This window comes from Brassica napus, chromosome C2 (genome assembly GCF_020379485.1).
Source record: "Brassica napus cultivar Da-Ae chromosome C2, Da-Ae, whole genome shotgun sequence".
NCBI classification, from domain to species: Eukaryota; Viridiplantae; Streptophyta; class Magnoliopsida; order Brassicales; family Brassicaceae; genus Brassica; species Brassica napus.
The window spans coordinates 52160426-52184217 of NC_063445.1; the positions used below are offsets into that span (position 1 = coordinate 52160426).

General features: G+C 34.2%; 2 protein-coding genes, 2 long non-coding RNA genes and 1 pseudogene across 4 annotated transcripts; 2 read left to right on the plus strand and 3 right to left on the minus strand.

Annotated features, from left to right (window-relative positions):
- Positions 1-543: 543 nt before the first annotated feature.
- Positions 544-1002, minus strand: LOC111212536. Its single transcript, XM_022714091.2, has one exon. It carries the CDS (start codon positions 1000-1002, stop codon positions 544-546), a length of 459 nt encoding a protein of 152 aa, XP_022569812.2.
- Positions 1003-3438: 2436 nt separating this feature from the next.
- On the plus strand, positions 3439-5850 carry LOC111212535 (annotated as a pseudogene).
- A 1922-nt stretch (positions 5851-7772) lies between these two features.
- On the minus strand, positions 7773-10779 carry LOC111202723. Its single transcript, XR_002655612.2, has 4 exons — positions 9900-10779; positions 9660-9816; positions 9510-9572; positions 7773-8095 (listed from the first exon to the last, which is right to left on the minus strand). It is a non-coding gene; the product is annotated as an uncharacterized LOC111202723 (long non-coding RNA).
- Positions 10780-11312: 533 nt separating this feature from the next.
- Positions 11313-21272, minus strand: LOC106380248. Its single transcript, XR_001276300.2, has 3 exons — positions 20889-21272; positions 11631-11811; positions 11313-11521 (listed from the first exon to the last, which is right to left on the minus strand). It is a non-coding gene; the product is annotated as an uncharacterized LOC106380248 (long non-coding RNA).
- LOC111203363 (UPF0301 protein Plut_0637-like) lies at positions 20445-22062 on the plus strand. Its single transcript, XM_022697122.2, has 2 exons — positions 20445-21013; positions 21107-22062. Exons 1-2 carry the CDS (start codon positions 20869-20871, stop codon positions 21886-21888), a joined length of 927 nt encoding a protein of 308 aa, XP_022552843.1. The 5' UTR covers positions 20445-20868; the 3' UTR covers positions 21889-22062.
- Positions 22063-23792: the final 1730 nt, after the last annotated feature.

Sequence of the window (23792 nt, forward strand, 5' to 3'; positions counted from 1 at the left end):
GCAAGGTCGCGTCGATGGTGGAGGAAACCAGTTGCAGGGGAGGAGAAAGAAGACGATCTCACCGATAACATAGTCTGAATAACCATTGTATCCTCTCGGGTTCCATTGGGCGTGACCTTTGATCTACTGTAGCTATGGGCTAATCCATGTTGAGCTTTCTCAAGATAACATGAAGAAGATTGTGTTTCAGTAATACATGAAGAATCAAAATAATCAATCAGATGATCACTTTGAATGTATCAAAGTGCTGACCAACACCTCGAAGAAGCTCTTGGAGGAACTCACTGCACTGACAAGGAGATTGTGTTTCTTTTTCTCAAGATAACATGAAGAAGATTGTGTTTCTTTTGCTAAGAGAGAATAGAATACCAAAGCAACCTCTGTTCTTACAATTTTCCAACATTTTAATGTATTGATTCATAACGACAAAAAGAAACAAGGAACAACATGAAATCAACATATATATATATAGACTGTATCGAATAATTCTTTATTACACAACCTTTTAAAACAGTAAAATCGAAACATAGCACAACAACCACCTCATAGCTCGAGTTCCATATCGACGTCGTCGGGAAACCTAGGGACGATGGTGTCAATCTCGACTCGTATCCTCTCAATCTCGGGAGAATCAGACACGGACACGTGTTTCTTTAAATCCAAGAGATCTATAGTTAACGTGTGAACAATGTCAGAGTAAGAAGGGACTTGGATCATCTCAAGAATGTGAAAGACGTTGGATTTTATCTGATCCCTATCGCCACCACCGATGAGCCACTCTCTATCAAACTCGAGGGTTTCACTAAAGACTTGAGTTTCTAAGTCGCAGAGGTCTTCAAGAACGTCGTCTGAATCTGAGTCCGGTTCGGGGGCTCGCCTGTAAACCAATACGAAGTCGAAGACGAAGTTAGGGTTTGTGAGGTTGTGTTGCGTGTCGGTGAAGACTGGGTCGAAGGAGATGAAGGAGTCGGGTTCATCATCACAATACGCAAACCAGACCATGATACTGTTGTTGAATGAAGGATTGATGTAAGAGTTTTTTTTTTTTTTTGTCACTGGATTGATGTAAGAGTGTTTTAAACTATGAATCACGTGTTTAGTATTAGAGGTAGAGAGAAGTACATACTCATATTTATAGGCTTTTCAGTTTCCTTTTTTTTTTTTTTTGTTAAGTTTATGCGTTTTCCTTTTTCTCTTATTATATTTTTCCTTTTTTCATTTGTTTCCCTTTTCAAGTTTTGATTTTCCTTTTTTTTCATTTTAACTAATTAACTTGGCTAAATATATATCAATGATATTAAATATTAATTTATTTCTGCTTTTTATATAAGACTTTGTTTTTAGTGACTTCGTGCCTATTTTTAGTACACATTTTCATAAAATTTCTTTTAATTTTCAATATTAATGATATAAACTATTTGCTTTGCTTTGTGTTTTGTAAACTTTTTTTTTTTTTTTGACTGAAAACCATCCCAAAGCCAATCTGAAATGCACAAAGCTCAACATAAATCAAATTATCCAATTCCAGTAGTCTCGTTAAAGTTCTGTCAAAAGCGAATTAGCCTAAACTGAATCCAAAACTGAGCCCATTCTTATTTTCTTGCCATATTTAACAATCAGGTTCTAACTCAAGTAGTCCTAGTGGAAGTACTACAAGCACTCCCTCTGGTTCTGCAGGTCCCACCAGGTCTAGTTTAAGTGGGAGCGAGAGCAGCGCCACAACAACAGTGGCGGAACTAGAGGGTGAGACTTCCGAAGAAGTCATGTCATTTATAATGAACCTTGAGAAGAAGTGCCCACCAAAGGAGGAATACAAGTCCTTCGAGAAACTAAAGGATACCATGGTAGCTTCTGCAACGGGTTACAGCCGAAAAGAAGAAAGGTTTCTTCTCTGGAGTTGAGGGAAAAATATCTGAAAATCATTAGTGCAACCCAAGGCAAGAAAGACGAGTCTGTGACAGTCACAGCTGAACAACGAACAGAGATTAAACAGACAATCACCAAACTAAATGGGAACAAGTCACAACCCAGTTCGTGGAGACTGAGGCTTCTTCAAATACTACAGTAGGTATAGACAAAGTTAAGCTAACTTGAGCTCAAAGGCATATCTACATTAATCAAAATAATTAAAAAAAACGTTTATGTTATCATTGCTAGCTAGTAGTTAGAGATTTTTGTTGGTTGTGAATAAAACCAAGATAAGTATAGGCCAATCGCAGATCTATGGAAGCAATGATTTTGTAAAAGTAAAGATAGATTGTAACCGCTCTCTTTGTAAACATTCATAAGTGAGTAGTGCTAAGCAAAAACATTTGAAAAAGCTTCATTAGAATAAGATGACAAGAGCGTTGAAAGATTAGAATTGCTAAGAACATGTAGTAAGTCCTTTTCAGAGATCCTTGATTGCATTGCATTAACAAAATATTGTGTTCTTCTACGATAATAAACTAAAGCTGTCTTAGTGTGCGTGTTCCTCTTTCACTGCAGCAAAATCAAGTCCAGTGATCTATCTTCATTGGTCCAATGTTAACTGCAAGAATCACAAATCAGTGTTGGCCACTCAGATTGTGCTGATTAAAAACAAAGCAAGAAACCATAATGTAATGAGATGGCACAAGAAGGAACTGTTTGGTTTATACGTACTAACAGCATCAAGTCCAGCTAGTTTGGGCATAAACTGTCTGATATGGTCCTCTGCTGCTTGATCAGCCTTCAGAGTCTCACACTCGAAGGAAACAGATACTTTCTTCTTCCCGTGCTTTTCTTCGACTAGCCCTATCACACCTAAAAGATTCACACACCAAATAGGTTTTTATATTCAACTCATCCGCTTGTTGCCTCTGAAAAGCTATGAACTTTGTGACCTTCCCATTCCAGATTTAGTAAAACCAATCACTTATCAAACGTTATTTCATATGTTTTGTTCTGGCATAACAGAAGCTAGACAAGGAAGACTTACCCATGAGCATGCTCAACATCATTAATCCGAGCGGCATCGTGGCCTTTGCATTCCACCACAACTGTTTGCTCCTTCTTACTCTTTTTTTTCAAGAAATGTCACGGGAAGAGAATCAGGATACAGTGGTTTTGAAGTTAAGAGTTAAGTTTGATAAGGGACTGAAGTGATAAAACTCATACATACATTGTAGTCTATGATGGTGAGCTTCATCAACCGATAATCCTCACCGCGGCTGCACTCAGTCTCACAAGCCAGTTCTTTGGAAAGACAAAAAAAAAAAGATAGTTCAATTGTTATAACAGGCAGACTAAATCATCTCCTTCTCTATGCTCCTAAGCTAATAGTGTATACCATGTTCAACGACTGTCCTAGTATCAAAAAGCTGTAACTAGTGCAAGATTAAGTCTTTAAACTTGAGGAGGACCAAACAGATGTTACCAGTGCCATGGAGGCCATAACAGATGGAGAGAGGCATGTGAATGAAATGGCCAGAGATAGAACCACACGGCAATAAAGCTATTGATGCTACTCCTTCCTTCACTTCTCCTTCTCCTCCTTCCTTCACTTCTCCTTCTCCTTCTCATTCTTCATTCTTCACTATCTTTCCTTCTGTTTCCTCATCTGCAAATCACAACGACCATCAAACTAAAGAAAAGAACTGGGAGATGATGATAAAGTCTGAAACTTTACCCATTGTTGATAGAGAAACCAATGTCTCTGCTTCTACCCAGTGTTCAAAATCTCGCCATTTTTTTAGTAGTTCCATAGGCTAAACGTCAGCGTTTCGGGGTTTCTAACGACGTCGTTTCTGTGTGGATCGTTTAGTCTACTATTCACAAAGCAGGAACCTTTCTGCTCCGTAGGATCTTCTCCCTCCTTCTCTGCTGCACAGCCTCAGAACAAGTTTGTTTGCTTAGTTTAGTGAATCCTTTCGCCAAAGTTCTCAACTTTATGCTGAATTGGGAAGCCATTTCTCAGCTTTGTTCGTTATTCTTCTTGCTGAAAGAGTTTGTTCTCTCTGCTCATATGTTGAAATTGAAGTTGTAGATTGCTGCGTTTTGCTTGTTAACTGTGTATCTTCTGATCACGTTAAATTCGTGGGAGATGTCTGGTTAAGTCCTGTCTCCATCACTGTTGCATCGAATCAACTGAATTGTGGATGTGTTATTCCATTAAAAAAAAGCAGTTGTGTCTGGAGAAGTTATCATTGGTCTTTGAGTCCACTCTTTAGACTGTGCTTTGACCATGAAGCTGAAACGAAGACGCCTAGTTCATGGTAGTGTAAAAATGGAGTCTTTTTCATTAGGAACAACTAGTATGTGTAGTGAAGCAGACAGAGTTGAAACTATGGCTTTGGATTTGGCATGTGGAATGAGTTTTCTAGATGGGTTAGAAGAGAAGCCTGAAGCGGTTAGGCGTAGGAGTAGGAGAAGAGATGTTATCAAAGAGACTTCTGAAACTCAGCAGGTCTGATAAACTCAGAAGCGCATCAGAGTTGTTTGATTCTATGAAAAGTTTGGGTTTACAACCCAACGCTCATGCTTGTTACTCTTTCCTCTCCTGCCTCTTGAGGAATGGAGATCTTCAGAAAGTCTTTACCGTCTTTGAGTACATGAGGACTAAAGAGAACGTCACAGGGCACACTTATAGCTTGTAGTTGAAAGCTGTTGCAGAAGCTAAGGGATGTGATTCTGCACTAGGTGCGTTTAGAGAGCTAGAAAAGGATCCAAAACATAAGAGTTGTTTCGATGTGATTCTATACAACACGGTGATTTCTCTCTGTGGACGGGTAAACAACGTGTATGAGACAGAGAGAGTGTGGAGAGTTATGAATAGTGATGGTCTAATTGGAACAAAGGTTACATGTTCTCTTCTTGTAAGCATCTTTTGTTCGGTGTGGGAGAAGTGAGTTAGCGCTTGATGCATACGATGAGATGGTTAACAACAACATATCTCCTAGAGAGGATGCTTTGTATAAGCGCATGTACAAAGGAAGATCAGTGGAGCTTGGCGTTAAAGATCTTTCAAAGTATGTTAAAGAAAGGCATGAAGCCTAATCTCGTAGCCTGCAATGCTTTGATAAACACGCTAGGAAAGGCGGGGAAAATTGGTTTGGTGTTTAAGGTTTACAGTGTTGCAAAGTCTTTAGAGCATAGACCTGATGAGTACACGTGGAACGCGCTGCTCAACAGATACGAAGATGTTCTTCAGCTGTTTGATATGATAAGAAGCGAAAGCCTGTGTGGTGTAAATGGATACCTGTACAACAGAGCGTTGATGTCTTGCCAAAAGCTTGGTTGTTGGGAGAAAGCTGTGAAGCTTTTGTATGAGATGGAAGGTTCGGGGTTAGCAGTTTCAACTCCATCATACAATCTGGTGATAAGCGCTTGTGAGAAGTCAAGGCAGTCTAAAGTTGCGTTGCGAGTATATGAGCATATGGTTCAAAGGGAGTGTAAGGCAGACACGTTTACGTATCTGTCGCTTGTAAGGAGTTGTATTTGGGGTTCTCTTTGGGATGAGGTTAAAGATATACTCAAGGTATGATGAGTCTTGTGTAGATTCTTTGTGCGTTTAGAAGAGATTTAATGGTGATGTTGTTTTTGTTTCTTGAACAGAAAGTGGAACCAGATGCGTCGCTTTACAACGCAGCTATACATGGGATGTGTTTAAGACGTGAGTTCAAGTTTGCAAAGGAGTTGTATGTGGAAATGAGGGAGATGGGTTTAGAACCGGATGGTAAAACTCGAGCTATGATGTTACAAAACTTGAAGAGATACTAAAAGTTTAAGGTGATAGTGCTTGTGGATATTCATATACTTGTTCTTTGTAATGCCCAGTATCTTAAGACAATATGATTAAATATCCACTGAAAATAGAAGATTGATTTTTCATTTTTAAGCTGAAAATTTTAGCCAATTGTTAGTTTTTTACATCAAATTTTTATTTTATTATTCAGACAACTAACAAAAAAAAACATTTCTCAACAATAAGATCTATCAGTCATGGCCAAAACAATGGGTGAGGTTGCAGCTCCGTTGAGAAATTGTGTCATTCTTCCGGTTGTATTAGAGCATGTTTATTACTAAAACCCATGATCCCTTCTCCTATGGTTATTAGTGATTTTTAAACTATTAAAGTTAACATAAGAGATTTTGGTAAGAAACACATAATTTAAGTGGTTTATTGGTAATTTCTTAATTAAGGTTCTTAACAATAAAAAAATATTAAACTTATTTTTAAACATAAAATTTTAACAAAGATTAAATTTATTTATTAAATAAAACAAAAAACATAACATTTTAAACATAGATTTTAAAATACAAACATAAAAACATATATTACTAAAACAAACAATAATAATTTCAAAAAGGCATCGAAGCTCAGTTGTTGTCTTGATCACGTCCAAATTTACTATATATATGTTCAACCAAATCATCTTTCAGTTGTTGATGCGCTTGTCTGTCACGAATTCTAGTTCGAACACCCATCTGATTGGGGATATTTGTAGGGATATTGATAGAATAGGTGAGATCGACATGTGAACTTCCGCTGCCTTCTCCTTGTTGGAAATCTGAAACATCATATTGATTGTATTCATCTCGTTCGTCTTCTACTATCATATTATGGAGTATGATACATGCTCTCATGATCTTCCCCATCTTGACTTTATCCCAAGAAAGTGATGGATTTTTAACAATGGCAAATCAAGCTTGCAAACTCCGAAAGCGCGCTCGACATCTTTTCGGAAAGCTTCTTGACGTTGCGCAAATAAAACGGCTTTCGGCCCTTGTGGAATCGGAATAGATTGGATAAAAGTTGCTAATTTTGGATAAATACCATCGGTGAGATAGTAAGCCAAATGGTACTCTGTTTCGTTGACCGAGAAATTCACTTGCGGGGCTTGACCATTTATTATGTCATCAAAAACAGATGAGCGATCAAGAACATTAATATCATTTAAGGTACCTGGAGGTCCAAAAAACGCATGACATATCTAGAGATCATATGAAAAAACCGCCTCTAAAACGATTGTGGGTTTTCCCGAACCAAGAGAATATTGCCATTTCCAAGCGGTGGGACAATTCTTCCACTCCCAATGCATACAATCAATGCTTCCTATCATCCCGGGAAATCCACGAAGCTCTCCAATATGAAGTAGACGTTGAAGATCAGCCGGTGTTGGTCTTCTTAGGTACTCATTGCCGAAAAAATTTATTATTGCTTCCACAATATTTTCCACACATAATCGAGCAGTGATTGCACCGAGCCTGAGGTATTCGTCGACCGCATCAAGCCTAGAACCATATGCCAACACACGAATAGTTGTTGTACATTTTTGCAGTTTAGAGAGACCAAGACTTCAGATACCGTCCTTCTTTTAACGAAAGAACTGAACTTCATTGGAGAGGCGATCAACAATATGCATGAACAATGGCTTGTTCATTATAAATCGTCGCCGGAATAGATTTTTGGGATATGTTGGGGTGTCACTGAAATAATCATTCCATAACGGGAGATGGCCTTCTTCACGATTTCTTTCGATAAAAACTATTTTTTTCCTTGTCTTCCTTTCATCTTCTTGATCACCATAAACATTGCACAAATTTTCAAAAGTTTGATCAAAATATTGATCGAAAGTTTCATCAATAGACTCATCCTTATTGTGATGAGAAGAAGAATCCATGAGAGGTTTGTTTTAGATTCTTGTTTACAAAATGGAAATTGTTTCACGTAAGGAAACAGAAAGGAGAGAATGAGAGAATGAGAGAATGTGAGATTAAAGAGAGAGAGAGAGAATGGAGAGAAGAATGTGAGATGACAATGGCTTGTGATTTATTATTGTGATTTATATAACAACAACAACAAGATGAGTGTGTTTGTGATCATAATGTCTCGGATATATAACAACAACAACACTCTCTCACTCTCCTGACACAACACAACAACAAGATTACAAGAAGACAACAACAACAACCCGTGAACAACAAGAAGACAACAACAACAACAACAGCCCATGAACCTCTGTGATGACAACAACACCAACCAGAAACCACAACCCCTTAACCTCACATTGTCTCTGTCCAAACCAACCCGTGACCAAACCTCACATTGTCTCTGTCCAAAGCAACCTGTGACCTGCAAGATGAAGAATAAGACACAGTCAAGAAGTGGAACACGTTCAAACACATTGAACTAGAAACTTTGAACATTTTAACCACGAAACTGTCAACTACATTTTAAACTTAAATATGAAACAGAACAAGAAACTTAAACATGGAACAAAGCTTAAACATGAAACATAGCTTAAACTTAAACATGAAACATAGCTTAAACTTAAACATGAAACTAATTTGACAACAAGTTACTTATGAGCTTCTTCTCGAGGGCTTCTTCATACTCAGCTAGAGGTTCTTTCTTTCCAATAAGACTGTCTAGGAGACTCATCTTAGACAACCTTTCTTTGGCGGCCAAATCCTACTGTTTGATTGTCCACATTTTCTGAAACTCATTCATAGTATTCTCGTCTACCACCGGCTTCTTAGCACTCATCTTTGCGGCCTTCACACCCGGGGGACGCTTGGAGCAAGTTGCTTGAGAGCTAGAGGAATCTGCACCGTCCTCACACTTCCTCTTCTTCGAGCTCTCTTCGTTTTTACCAGTAGCAAGGTCGCACCACTTCTGGTCATGTCGCAGTTCCTTCCAAGTGTGTTCAAGAGTAAATCTCTTCTTGTAGTTGTAGAATATTTGATGAACAAGGTTGAGAACATCAGTCTCACTCTGGCCGCTTGTTTTCTCTCTAGTAGCATCTTCGTACAAGCCACAGAACTTTGACACAAGGTCATTGATCTTGGGACATCGTTGCTTGCAATGGCTTGCCTCTCTCTCTCTTCGCAGCCAGCAACCAGAGGACTTGTAGCGAAGTAGGCAGCAATCCTTTTCCAAAAACCGGAGGATTTTTGCTCGTTGCCAACCGCCGGATCATTGCTCGTGTTTAACCACGAACTGATCAGGACAACGTCATCCGTTGGTGTCCATTTCTGTTGTTTTCTACGCTCTGCAGTAATGTCTCCGTCATAGTTTGAAGCTTCGATTCCTAGACTGCCTTGAAATGGAACTTGTGATGAAGATAGTTCAACACTATCTTCATTCTTACCAAAGGAAAGAGTTTGTTGACTAAGTAGTTCAACAAACTTTGAGTGGAAAGAAAATGAATAAGAATCCATTTTAGAAGAGAGGCAGAAAGTAGAAATAAAAGAAGAAAAGTGGGAAAGTGGGAAGAGGAACACGTTTTCAAGACAGAGGAGAAGGCACGTTTTTTTATAGATAGAAGAATCATATCATGGCATTGATCACAACCAAGCTGTCGGAGTGGACATTTATCTAACACAATCAACACAACACACCATTGATTTCTATCTACCCAAAGCCAAAGCTATTTATTACCAAACCCAACCGTAATCTAACATTGAGCAGAGCAATTTATTACAAAACCTAACACTAACCACCAACGAGTACAATGCTTTAAACAGAGCAAAGAGATAGGTTTTACCTCTATGAAGAATCGTAGGCCTTTTGTGTGAAAAAGTTGTGTGATGCGTCTTGATCAAACCACCTAAACACCAAAACAAACCGAAACAAATCACACCAAATTTGAGAATTTATATATTAAAATTGACGATGAACAAGCAGTAAAATATACCTTAACCCAGACAGACACAATATGTCTCCGACAGCCTCTTGATCAATCCACCTCGACAAAAAACAGACACAAACAAATAAAAAAAATTCTGATTTTTGTATTACAAATTGACAATTAACAGAAAGCGAACCTGTGTGATGCCTCTCGATCAATTCCACTATAAAAACAACAAATCACAGCAAATCAGAGGTTTTATTAAGATTGACGATGAAGAATCTAAAGACATGCATGTAGCTTTACCTTTCGATTCGCCTCAACCGCAATAGTCGCCAGTATAGATCGTCTCAGAGAGCCACCGATATAGTGAGATGTCACCGTTTCTCGCCATTTTCCAAGGTCGAGAAGAGCTACCGATAGAAAGGTCACGGTTTTCCTTCGTCGCCGAGACCCACCGATAGAGCCGTCGCCGTTCCGTCGAGGAGAACCACGGAGAGGGAGAGAATCGCCATCGAATCGCCTTTCGCCAAGGGAGATAAGAGAAACCGAAAGAAGATGAAACGGTCGTGATTTCTCCTCTCCCCATTAGAAATGCGACACCTGGCTCTAAGGACCCGTGCCTTCACGCTCCTAATTAAAGGACACACCTTGCTTTAATCACATTTTTCATTTAATTTAAATACCCATTAAGGCATTAATGTTAACAATCCCTCTTAAGGGACACCAATAAACATGCTCTTACGTTCATTTTTTTACCTAGAAACAATATTTTTTTTATGGTATATTGTTAATTTGTGCATTCTTTTTGTATTTTGGCCCGAATGTCTCTAAACTATTTTATTTCTATATCAAAAGTTATACTTTTTTCTATAAAGAGTCAACTGATTTTGGCTCCTGTAATTATTAACTAGCGAAAACTCAAGATTTTGTTCTAGTTTAATCAATAACTAGTTTTCTTTTTGTATTTTCTTGTTTAGTTAACGAAAGAATATAAGTTAAAGAAAAATAAGTATATAATACAAATATTATAATCAAATATTTAAAGAACCTACATAATTTTTTTTATTTGGAAAATTTATCATGAACACCAAATAGTTGTATGTATATAGTATATTAGCTATAAATTGATATAAATCAGTAATTCTTGTACCATACAAGTTTTGAATGTCCAATTTTTTTTTTTAATGTGCACATAATAGTACAAATATTCGATGGACTCGCATTGACATCTCCTAAAAGTAATTAATAGATTCTGAACGGGCTCAGTTGAAGTTACCAGCCCGTTTTGGATTTGGGTCAAAAGACTCAAAACCACCAGCCTGATTCTCCACATAGATCAGTGATAATGAGCAAAACCTTGTCACGCTCGTAACCAGTCTTAGAAATTAGAATGATTCAGAGCGGGTTAATGGTGAAGGAGTGAAAATTGTTTATGAAAATATAAACAAAATTATTGAGGACCTCTTTGAATGCTTCAATGGTAAGATAAACAAAACATAACCAATTGGTGGTGGGCCTGGTGGCCTAATGGTTCTTGTGAAGGATCTGCTCTAAAGGTTCTAACCAGGGATCAATTTTTTCGAGCGTAAAATTATCTTGGTAGTCTAATCTAACCTCCAGATACTAGCGAGCAAGTTGCTTCTGGATAATCTGCTTAGGGTATTGTTTGTGATTCAAGAATTTGGTCAAACCTACATTGTCAACATCGTTAGGTATATATCAGCAGTGTTCTCAAGCCCATATAGTTGTAGTTCATTTTTCAAATGTCCACAAAGATGGTTTTATCCATGTAGTCACAAGATTCAACGAGTTTGGGTGATGTATACACTGCATAATTAATTAATCTTGAGATGGACTTGATCTTGGAATACTACCTCCAGATTCTTAGTCCCCAAAACAGGTTCTTCTAATCAATCAGGAAGTTCCTGTAACAAGAGAAGATCAAACATTAGACGTTCAACCATCAAGGAACCTCACAGTGACTCAGTGAGTATTAGTGATAATCATAACTTCGTGAAAAAACGTTATACAAACCTTATGGTTAGGCGATCCGTAGAACTTGACTTGTATAAGGCTGATGACATTGACAACTACTGGTGATCAATTTTGCAATGATGTCATGTAAATGGACCTCATTAAGTAGTGATGTCAACTGATGCTCAGTTTTGTAATGATGTCATGTAACGAACGTCACCAAGTAGGTGGTCCTTTGTAACTTTGTAAGAAAATATCAAAATATTAAACAAAACTTATGGTTAGGTGATGCTTAAAGCTTTGAATTGTAAAAGTCTTAATGACAATTCTACTAGTCATTTTTGTCACGTAAAATGGACGTCAGTGCCATGACGTATTTGCTGGTGTGGTGATATGTACTATTTACTCTTGGACGATCGAAGTAGTTGTTAAATTGATGATTAGATAGTCAAAATAGAACAAACTCGTGGGGTTTATTTTATTACATAACTCAATGTCTAAATGATTTTGAGTTGATGTTAATTTCCTTTTTGAAAAAGAGGACCACCTTTTATTTTTTCAAATTTATCCGCTATAGTTTTATGTGGTTGTAAATGGACTTTGAACATACATAAAACAAAGTCAAAAGGCTCATTAGATTATTGAATGGACTATCCTGTCATCTAGTTGGTGGCTATAGTAAATGTATGTCCTTTTCGTTTCCGACACACAAGTTGGCCAAGGGCATCTCCATAAATGAACCTTGAATGAGGTTCGTAACTTTAATTTTTTATTATTATTTTTTTATTTTTTTTGTTTGATTTAAAAAAAAAAATATAAGCAGATCAATCATGGACCACCACTTAGCGTGGAGTCCGCGATACAGTGATGAACCAGGTTCATCCAGGAGCTGAGTTCACAAAAAAGAAAATATTTTAATTTTTTTTGGGGGAAAAATGTGAACCTCTGCATTGAACCTTCAATGCAAATGCTCTTAGCTACAAAGATGTTTGGCTACCACTTCATCCAAAAAGTTGATAGTGTTAAGAAATAACTTATAATTTATAGTATCGAGAAATTTAAATAATAGTAGAATTTGATATCCGTAGGAAGCAAATAACACTAGTATAAGGGAGAAAGTTTATTATAAGGAAGAAGAAGATGTAATGGTTCTTTGATTATAAACTCTTGTTCTTGTTTATGGTGTACAAATGAGTGAGATAAGTGATGGTATTTATAGTGAGCAACAATACATAAAATATGAAAGATAGTGTTTGAGTTGGTAAATGAGTGGATGATCATAGTGCTTGAGTTTGGTAAAGAAGTGGATGATCATAGTGCTTGAGTTTGGTAAAGAAGTGGATGATCATTTCAATGCTTATCTTATAACACTCCCCCTTGATCATTCATCTTGTATTACGTAATGCCTCGTTAAAAATCTAGTCATGGAAAACCCAATGGGAAAAACCGTAGTAAAAGTAAAAAGAGTACAACAACGTAAGCTCCCCCTCGAATGAGTAGTCATAGAACCTTTAGAATAATGATAGATTTTCATCTCTCAAATTGTAACATTCTCTTTGGGTGTCTATCTTTTGTATGTTCTTTGTTGCCTCGTTAAAACCTTGTCATGGAAAAACCCAATGGGATAAAAAAAAAAAACCATGATAAGGAAAAAGAGTACAACCATACTTACTATCATATTTCTTTCCCTGTAAACAATACCTTCAGGATATGCATTCCAATCAACTCTCTTTAGAGAATTGAGCTTAAGAGAATAAACTCTATTCATTTCTATTATGATATCCAGGGCCTTTAGACTTCTTGTCCATAATTCTCTTTTGACTTAGACAATAGTTTATTGGTCTATTTGGATTTCAAACCAAATTTCTTACATACAATCGTCTAGAGATTCGCCTCGTACATACGAATTATTCATTTGTAACTATAGAAGTTACTATTATGATTTTCTTTCTTTTCATATGAAATTACATCTTTCAGTAATGAAAAAGATTAATAATTTTCTCAAATAACACTCTTACGTATGGTATTTCAGGACCAAACATATACGAGCGTCTTAAATAAAATACTTTAAGGATCTTTATGATAACATCTCAGTTTTAGATCTCCAGTTTAGAATACATAAAAACAATATGGTATTGTCAAAAGTTTTTTTTTTTTCAAAACATAATTTTTCTATAACTCTTCAGGAGTTTTGATTATATTCAAATCATGATTCTATTGATTTATAATCTCTTCATAAATACAAATGGATACATTAGTTAACCTTATAATATTTCATATATCCCATAAAATAGTTTGTTTCAATTCGATCGAATATGCAGAGTTCCCGGGAACATGATTTTGATATCATCAATCCTTCATGGATTATACTTTCAGGGATTAACATTTTTCAAGTGGATTGTTTCATTCAAGTTCTTCCTTTATTACCAGACTATAAGGAACTTGAAACTAGTTGCATCTACCACATGAAATTATGTCTCTTCACAATTAATTTCATATTGATCCTTCTTTGTGTGCAACGGTTCATTTACATATCACTTGTTTTACACCTTTTAGTGTATGGACTACTGGTCCAAATACTTCTCTATTTCACAAGAAGTTTATATCTTTGTCTATTGCATCTTTCTGATTTGGCCAATCATTTCTTTGTGTACACTTTTCAATAGACTTTCTTTCATGATCCTCTTTCTCATTTATTTTATCAACTGCTACTTTGCATGTATAATATCATCGACGTCAATTTTCTTATCGGTTCCATTTTGTTTCATACATGACATAACTTATTGAGATCTCTTCATTTGTCTCAGGTACCTGAATTTTCGTCAGTCATGTTTAATTTCTCTTCTGGAGATCATACAAAACTATATTGCCTCGTTTTGACCATTATCAATATATGCTCCTTTTCATTTACGAAGATTTATCTTGGGAACCAATCTGTCTACCACGCTGCAGGCGTGACTAGCAGTTTGATATTGTTCTTGTAGAACATTTATTCTTATTGGAGCATTTACAGCTGGTATATGTGACTTGATCATTATATTTATATGGGTCGTGTCTGGCAACTGCTTTAGTAAGTTTTGAAATGAATTATCTTTTGGACTTCTATTTCACATTGTGTTTAGCCCGAGGATCAATGATAATTCATTTCAACTTATTTTCTTTTCCAGCTGTTTATTTTCTTCCCTTTATGTTGGAAGTACTAACTCACTTTTAGAATTCATGTATAGCCTTACTTATATTTTTCGGGGATGGCTCTGGATTCTTAAGTGTCAATAGAGATTTATATCCAACATATATTTCCAACCTCATTTGAAAACACATCTTCATTTGAAGCTCTGTGGCGGAGCAACATCCAACATTCTTAGATGAAAATGATTGGTTTCTGATTCTATACCAATGATGGGGAGAACTAGTGAATATTTATTGGCTTGATGCGAACCAGTGTTGCTCAAAATGTTTAGCACTTATCTCAGTGAATGTGCTATAGTCGTTAAAGACTTTAAGAAGTGAATTCACCAATATTATAAAAATGCATAGTGGGTGATCAGTCCACTAACATCTTCGTTATTTATGCCAATATCTTATTTTGGCTGGTGAAAACCATATTACCCTTTTATCTTATGGGTAAACAACATATGTCAAATCATTCGGAAGAATCTTCTGGTTCTTATATGACTATGCATATGACCTTTAAGTATATATTCGCATTATTAATGAACAAAAATGGTCTAACTGATTCATGCCAAATGTAAACTTCTAGTTTACTATACATTTATCTTCATTATACTAATCGTTGTGTAGTACAATATATAAGAGGTTGTAGATATTTTCTCTAAAATACTTATACTGTTTTGAGAATTATTTCTGATTGAAATGTATATATCATTTCGTTTGCTTATTGTCTCAACATAAGTGTCTCAAAATCTTACGGATTTACTTTGAGAAAAATTCATCAATCTTAGTTTTAGTGTAAACATAATCTTCTGGATGTTTGACTTATCATAAAAAGTGAGATTCTTTAACTCTTCCCCTCGAGATTATAATACTACAGGTTTATCGATCTCGAATGTATCTCATTTTCTTAATCAACAACATATCCTACATGGGTTATGTATTTTTCGTAGATCCTTTTAACTTTTGATACTTATAAAAATACAATACCTTAAGAACTTTAAATTGCATTCTTAAGAACTTTAAATTAAATTTTTATGTGCAGTAATACTATGTATACTTCTGGAGCATCATATATATCCTCTTTTTAAGCATTCTATAAGTTTTTACTACCTTGTATTGTACACACAATAAATTTTCTTTCATCTTCAGATGAATTGATAATTTCTTTTCTTTATTACCATGTTTATTTTCTCAACTTTAAGTGAGAGTATGAGTTATATAAAGAAACTCTTTGGACCTTGACCTCATTTATGCTCACGTCTAAAACCACTATTTATGAGTTTTTTTTAAATGTCATATTCTCTTCAGGAGAATGAATCATAATCAACTAGACGTGATTTATCAATAGATATTTTTCAATATATATGCATCATAAAAAAATTTCTTGAAGAAATTTTACTTTTAAACTTAACATCCAACATAGTTGGCTTTATTTACAGACTTCAGGTCTTGTAATCTTTAAATGCAAAATACAAAATGAGCTTTAGGTAATCACTTCAGGTGATAATACATTTTTTATATATATTATCTTCCAAAACTTATGGATCTTTTAGAGTCAAGCTTTAAACTTAAAATCCTCAATATAAATGGTAATAAAATCAAAATATTTCAAATATATATAAATATGTATTAACAAAGGTGTCTTATTATATCAGAAAATAAATAAAACTTTCATAGTAATTATTATATAGACTATATTATTACTCTCATGCTATTTAACAAAGTTTAACCTATCAATCAATTTAATGAACAAATTTATATCGCTGTCAACTTCATGCAAATTGATTTATCTAATCAAGTTTGTTAAACTTGTATATAAAGCATAAAAATGCTTATCTTATAAACAGAAGTATATCGGCGATGAAAGTTTCAGCTGTTCACGTTTCTGAATTGGCTGATAACTTGTACATATCTTTCCGAGAGAATACACAATCCTGAAAACTTTAAATTTTGCTCATATAAACATGGCCATTACATTAGTAAATATCAACATATAATCCAAATTATTTTATGATATTAGACCAAAGACTAATCGACTACAAAACTAACCGATTACAAATAATTTCTTTTATGATGTTAGACCATGAATCATAAAGTATGTTTCCTTAATACCATTAAACCATGAAGCATATTAAAGTATACTAAGCAAAATTTAATTCATCAAATAACTATTATTCTTACGTACAGACAAGCGTTGATGATTATTAATGATATCAAGTTGTTTAGTGCTCAAAGATTTTAAAACCAAACAATCAAACCAATCAAAGATTATATTGTAAATATTAATTAATGATTCTCAATTATTTATAGCATGAACCATATAAACCAATGGTTATCCAAACCAATTCAAACATATTATTTTCTGAACAAACCAATTTAGTATTATAACTTTGACCAAACGTATTATTATCAAACAAGCATATTGGTGAAACATGTGTGCATGTGCATGGTTCAATGAATAGACGAGCAAATCGGTAACGCAACTACACGTTATAAAGGTGTTTTCTGTTTGGAGTGTTAACCGAACCAAACCAATTAACAATAAGCGATACACATTACAGTGTGTATAATTAAATTAAACAAAGTCGTTTTAGCAGATCCATCGATCGATGCGTTATAGCCCATAAACCCATCGATCGATGCGTTTTAGCATATGGACAACCATTAGTCATGGTTAATATATTATATGTCATATGACTATAGTATTATAGTGCATTGCTTTAAAACATGCATATATACAATCAGACAAATTAATATCATCGTCTAATTAACATTATATGTCATATGACTATAGTATTTTGCAAGTTTAAAATGAACCATCCCTTTACTATTATTTGAGGAGCATTGTAAATAATAAATCTTTGCCTCATGTGTTATTATCAAGATTGCCATTACTTATGTGTCATCATGAGAGCTCTTCTCATAGCATTTAGTGAATAACCCTTGCTTGCCTAGACTAATTACATATAGTGCCATTGGACATTTAAGTTTCATGTTTATGCATAATATAATTGGTTTTGATGGATTATACATATATCTCTTATTTTCATGCGAGTTTTAAAAATGTATTTATTGCTTTCATGCTTATATCTTCTCATTCTTTCTTGGCTGTATTTTTTTTGCAACCTAACAATAGTAGTCAACTGTATTGTAATCATTATCGCATTGTAAACAAGTTTTTATTTCTTATTGGATGATTTTCATTCTACAAAATATAATATTGGTGTATGAGTTTTATATGGAGTGATAACACATTTCGTAGTTTGAAAAAAATAGGACCATATATTGATCAACGTTGTAGAAAGTTGCTATATTTCTAATAAACTATAGTTTACTACATAAATATAATGCATAATCTAACTTCTTTTTTAATGGTATATGTACTATGTAAGCGTATATTTTAAATATTATATATAATATAATGCATAATCTAATCCTTTTTAATCTTGTATGTACTAGGTGGTACCCAAACAAATTTAGTGACTATATATATGGCAATTTTTCAATGCAATTTAATAATATTTGCCCAATATTTCAAATCATTGAATGTATAAATTAATTGCCATATATATTGGGCATTCGAAAAAAAATTTCTTGATTCACACTAGAACGCGGAAGATCGACATTGAATGCCATATATATTGGGCAAATATTATTAAATTTATTTACTTTCCATTATATATTCAAAAATTAGCATTCAAAAAATTATTATAGGAAAGTTTTGACTCAGACAAGTATTCGTATGGAAATTAGAACAATTTGTGCTACAATTATTTATTAATTTAAAGTCCTATACAAATTCTATTCAATTCCTTAGATTAAGCACCAAGATTCTGAAATTAAGGACTCAACCCATCACAACACGTCAATTTGGTTATATTCGATCAAGTTAATTTACAAAGTTAATTTTGTTTCCTATACGTTGATTTCTTAATTATATTACTTTCCATAATTTTAAAATTGGCAGCAAAAAGTTAGGGATTAATTCGATTTGATTTAGGCGAGATAATACTTTTTTCTCTCTAATCTTTCATAAGCAAAACCCTATAAGTGATCCCTGTATATAACATTAGACTGAAATTCATCCACATCAAAACCTACTATTTTTCTACGTACAAAAAAAATTCATGAATTTCGTCTTTGATTTTGCTTACATTGTTTTTTTTATCATGATAAAGTCGATTAAAGAATGTGATTAACAATGATGGGTTTCAAAAATTATTTTTGAAAGTAACGATGTTCCAGAAATCGATGTTTTCAGAAAGAGGTATAACATTTCGTTTACTGAATTTGGTAAATATATGTGTTTAGTTTGGTAAGTTGATACTTTGTTATGGCTTTCTATAGAATTGCAAACCACGAGTTCTGAAGACACTTCTAACAGTAGTTGTGGTTTTATCAATTTTTTATTTGTTTCTTTATAAATTTATTTCTTTCATATTTTATTATTCTGTTGCATATGTTTCATTTTATTTTATATTCATAATTTATATTATGAAAACAATAATGCTCTTGCTTTTTTTTCATCTTAAATTCATAATAAATTTATATAAGTCTTTACTTACTCTTTTAGATGTATTTCCATAAAATATAATTAAAATACCCCAATAAATTAGTCTATATAGTTTTAAAGTTATAATCTCTTTTAATCCATCACTCCGCGCAAGGCGCGGGTTACCACCTAGTTTATATTAATCATGCAAGCAATTACAAGGAGAAGCGATGTAAAGAAAATTAAACCGATTTTCATCTTAAATTCACTCGGAGTAAATTCTCCAACGAATAAACCATAAATAGAAACACAAATAAAAATGGCACATAAAAACAAAAGTGCGCGAATCATCTTTTCTTGAAATGAAAAAATCGGAGGAGAGCGATTTGAAATTTTTTTTTTTTTTTTTAGAGAAGATGAAATGTTTTGGATGATGAAATGGAGTGAAAATGAGTTGTATTTATAGATGAAAATCACTGTTCATGACCGTTGGAGAAAGGGGAAATTTTTGAAAAAATTTCTTTATGACCGTTGGGGTTAAATCGAGTGCATCGAAAATCAGTCTGAAAATATCGTATTAAACGATCAATCAAATCTATTAAATATCATAAAATTTTGATAAAAATAAAAATTATGGTGAATAAATATTTTTTTTTGTTATAAATTATGCGACGGCTCAGCCGGTCAATGCAGAATAATAAATAAATTATACGGCGGCTCGGCCGACCAATTAGTAATAAACAAAATATAAGGCGGCTCAGCCGACCAGTTAACAACAAACAGAAAATAAAGGCGGCTCGGCCGTCCAGTTAACAATAAATAGAATATAAGGCGGCTCGGCCGACCAATAAATTAGTTAAAATATTAATAAATAATATATAGGCGGTATTCCGGCCATTATAACATAATATAAATAATAGTACATGCGGTATACCGACTATTATAGCAGGGTATATATGATACAATAAATTTTACCGAATTGCAGAACGATCGTGCTGATAACGTGTTAAGAAATAACTTATAATTTATAGTATCGAGAAATTTAAATAAGAGTAGAATTTGATACCCGTAGGAAGCAAATAACACTAGTATAAGGGAGAGAGTTTATTATAAGGAAGAAGAAGAAGATGTAATGGTTCTTTGATTATAAACTCTTGTTCTTGTTTATGGTGTACAAATGAGTGAGATGAGTGATGGTATTTATAGTGAGCAAAAATACATAAAATATGAAAGATACTGCTTGAGTTTGGTAAAGCAGAAGATGTTCTAATGCTTGAATTTGGTTAAGAAGTGGATGATCATTTCAATGCTTATCTTATAACAGATTGTTATAAAAGTTTTGTCTCTTATCTAATATTCAAGGCGTGTGCACATGTCCAGTAATGTTATAGGGGGGTTGCACATGCACCCATTATCTTTTCAAATTCAAAAATAATCCATTTCTTCACTAATTTTCACATGCATCTATTGCAGTTTTTAAATTTATTACTAATTATACTATTATGTGCACTAATTAAAAAGCACGCAACCAAACGAATTAGGCCTCTTTATATATAGATGTATTTTTATGCTCTCTGTCTTGTCTTCAGAGGAACTAAAGTGAATTGAGTCAGAAAAAAGAAAGAGGGTAACATGGATGCTTGTTTTCTTACCTCAAGATCAATCTCTGGTGTTAAAGATATTGTCCCGTTCACCAAAGACAGAATCTATTCTTGCCCCAAGAGAAGCTCCGGCAAGTTCCTCACCAGGAAGGTTGCTGCTCCCATCTCTGTAAAATGTAAGTAAGATCTAAATTTGTGAACTTTCTTGCCTTAGAAGTTAAAAAGATTGTAGAAGTTTCAAGGCTGATGAGAGTCTTTTTCTTGAATAGGTTCTCTTTCGGATTCATGGAAGCCATTGGAGAGTGATACTGATGATCTCATCAAGGATTGTGTCAACAAATCTAAAGCAGATGCTGACTGGAAAGAGTTCAGGGCAAGGCTCGTAGCTGGGGAGCAAGCTGCAACCTCCGACATGGTGGTGGACTATCCATCATCAACGTCCTCACGGATCACACTTGGAGACAAATGGGCACACAAGATCAGCGAGCCAGAGCCAGGATGTCTCCTAGTTGCAACTGAGAAGCTAGACGGAGTCCACATCTATGAAAAGACTGTGGTCCTTATCCTCTCTGTTGGACCCTCAGATACTATAGGAGTCATCCTCAACCGTCCATCGCTGATGTCAATCAAAGGGACAAAGTCAACTGTCTTAGACAAGGCGGGAACGTTTTCAGACAAGAGACTCTTCTTTGGTGGACCTTTGGAAGAAAGGTTGTTCTTGGTGAGTCCAAGAAACGGCGAAGACAACGAGGTTGAGAAGAGTGGAATGTTCAGACAAGTCATGAAAGGATTGTACTACGGGACGAAAGAGAGTGTAGGATTGGCTGCAGAGATGGTGAAGAGGAAGTTGGTGGGAAGAAGTGAGGTAAGGATCTTTAATGGGTACTGTAGTTGGGAAAAAGAGCAGTTGAAAGCAGATGTGTTGAGAGGATATTGGACAGTGGCTGCATGTAGCTCAAGTGTTGTTGAGCTTGGTTCAGCTGTTCAAAGTCATGGTCTTTGGGATGAGGTTGTTGGGCTTATTGGTCCTCAAACTGGTTCTGTTATCTAAAGTTCTAAACTGTGTTTAGTGTAATGAGTTTCTAACTAGTAGTTTATGTCAGTGAGTCATGACTATATTGTGTATGTTTTATTAGGGTATGAATTGAGGATTCATCACTAATTTATGAGGTGTTTTTGTAACATACTTCTGAACAACTTAATAGAAAATGAATTTACCCAGTAAGTTACTTTTGAATAACTTAATTGCAACAACTTAAAACTTGTTGTTATTAATGCCTCACCCTATATATTCTAACCTTGTTGTCATGTCATATTGCAAACCATTCAAGAATCTTAAAGAGAAAAAGAAGAACGAAACACATATCAGAGAGATGGAACAAACATCAAAAGCATTAGTCTTCTTAGCAACAGTTTTATGTGTTGCGGTTTTGGTCACTCCAGGAGCAGCTCACGATCAGGCACCTACTTTTCCTGTCGACGTGCATAAATGATGGTAATCTCTCTTTAACGTCAATGGATGCGTACTCCAACTCTTCCAATCAGTTTGTTAAGTTGTCTTGTCTTCCAGCTTAAAACTAATTAACAATAAATGGATTAGCCCATTCCTCTTGTATAATATTCATGTCCAAGTTAAACTCCCAATGCAGGAGTTTTTAGATCGGACGAACTTGGGGTTTAGTCGGTTCAAGATCTATCGGTTTTTTTTTTGGCCCGGCCGATTTCGGGTTTGGGATGGGAGCGTGTGTTCGTGCTCTGATACCATGTTAAGTTTTTGTGCTTTTAATTTAAAACCAATTGGCAAGAATATAAAGCTTTCATATTGGAAGTTTCACTAGAAAAGTAACATATAAGGAATATGAATCAATCCACTTATCGCCAATTTATTTTAAGTTAAAAGCCTAAAATGCTTAACATAATATCAGAGTCCGAACACATGCTCCCAATTCCCTAAACCAAAATTGGCCAAACCCAAAAAAACTCGATCGATCTTGAACCGGCTTAACCCCAAAATTAGAATAATTATCGAGATTAATAGTAAAGAAACCATCATTTTGAAGGAGTATGTGAAAATATAAAACTCTCACATTAGGAGTTTCACTAAGACATGAATAATATATTAAAACATGGATCAAGTTTGCACGGGCTACGCCCAAAATTTCTATTCATGTTTTAATTAAATTATTTTTTTAAAATTGTATTTTAATATATATATATAATATATATTATAATTGGTTATAAAATAAGTCAGTATACAGATGTAAAACTATTTTATTGATTTTTTTTCTAGTTTTTTTGAAATGATATAATTCATGTATACTTTGTTGTGTCTTTTGTTATTTTGAAAATATATATGTAGTGGCACGAGTTAGAAATTAACTAAACATTTATATATAAATAATTTAATATTGTTAAGTTTTTATGTGAAACATTTTTTTTTATTTACTATTGATTTAAATTTTGTTATGAGTTTTCATTTTATTTGTCACATATCTCGAAAGAATGTATAAAACCAAAGTATGAACCAACTTTGACTTGTTGTATTTCAGAAATATATTTACCAGCCTAACTAAATACAGAGTAATAAAGACTATATAATGATGTGCCAGTGTTAAAAAAAAAAATAAATTCAGGATATGTCATTTCAAACTTTTTATTTTTTCGATTTTGTTTTTAATTTTCTTTTCAAAAAATTATTTTCAAATCGAAAAATTCTTTTTAAAACTATTTTTAAATTTTGTGTTTTATATTTTGGATAATAGTTTATATATTTTTTAAAATCCTAAACTTCACCTCCCAAAATTTTACCCCTCAAATCTAAATACAAAATCTAGATTATTAACATTATAGATATAAGTGTTTATTTATTTCCTTAATGAAATATTTAAGTCATTTTAACCCTGATATATTTATGATATAACTATTTAGTGTCCTCCTAGAAAACATTTCTAGATA

What these genes read in the sequence shown, in the direction of transcription:
- LOC111212536 (XM_022714091.2), bottom strand. Translation starts at nt 1,002, where the DNA reads ATGGTCTGGTTTGCGTATTGTGATGATGAACCCGACTCCTTCATCTCC.
- LOC111203363 (XM_022697122.2), top strand. Translation starts at nt 20,869, where the DNA reads ATGGATGCTTGTTTTCTTACCTCAAGATCAATCTCTGGTGTTAAAGAT. An exon ending in TGCTCCCATCTCTGTAAAAT is followed by an intron (nt 21,014 to 21,106) that starts GTAAGTAAGATC and finishes TTTCTTGAATAG; the next exon opens with GTTCTCTTTCGGATTCATGG.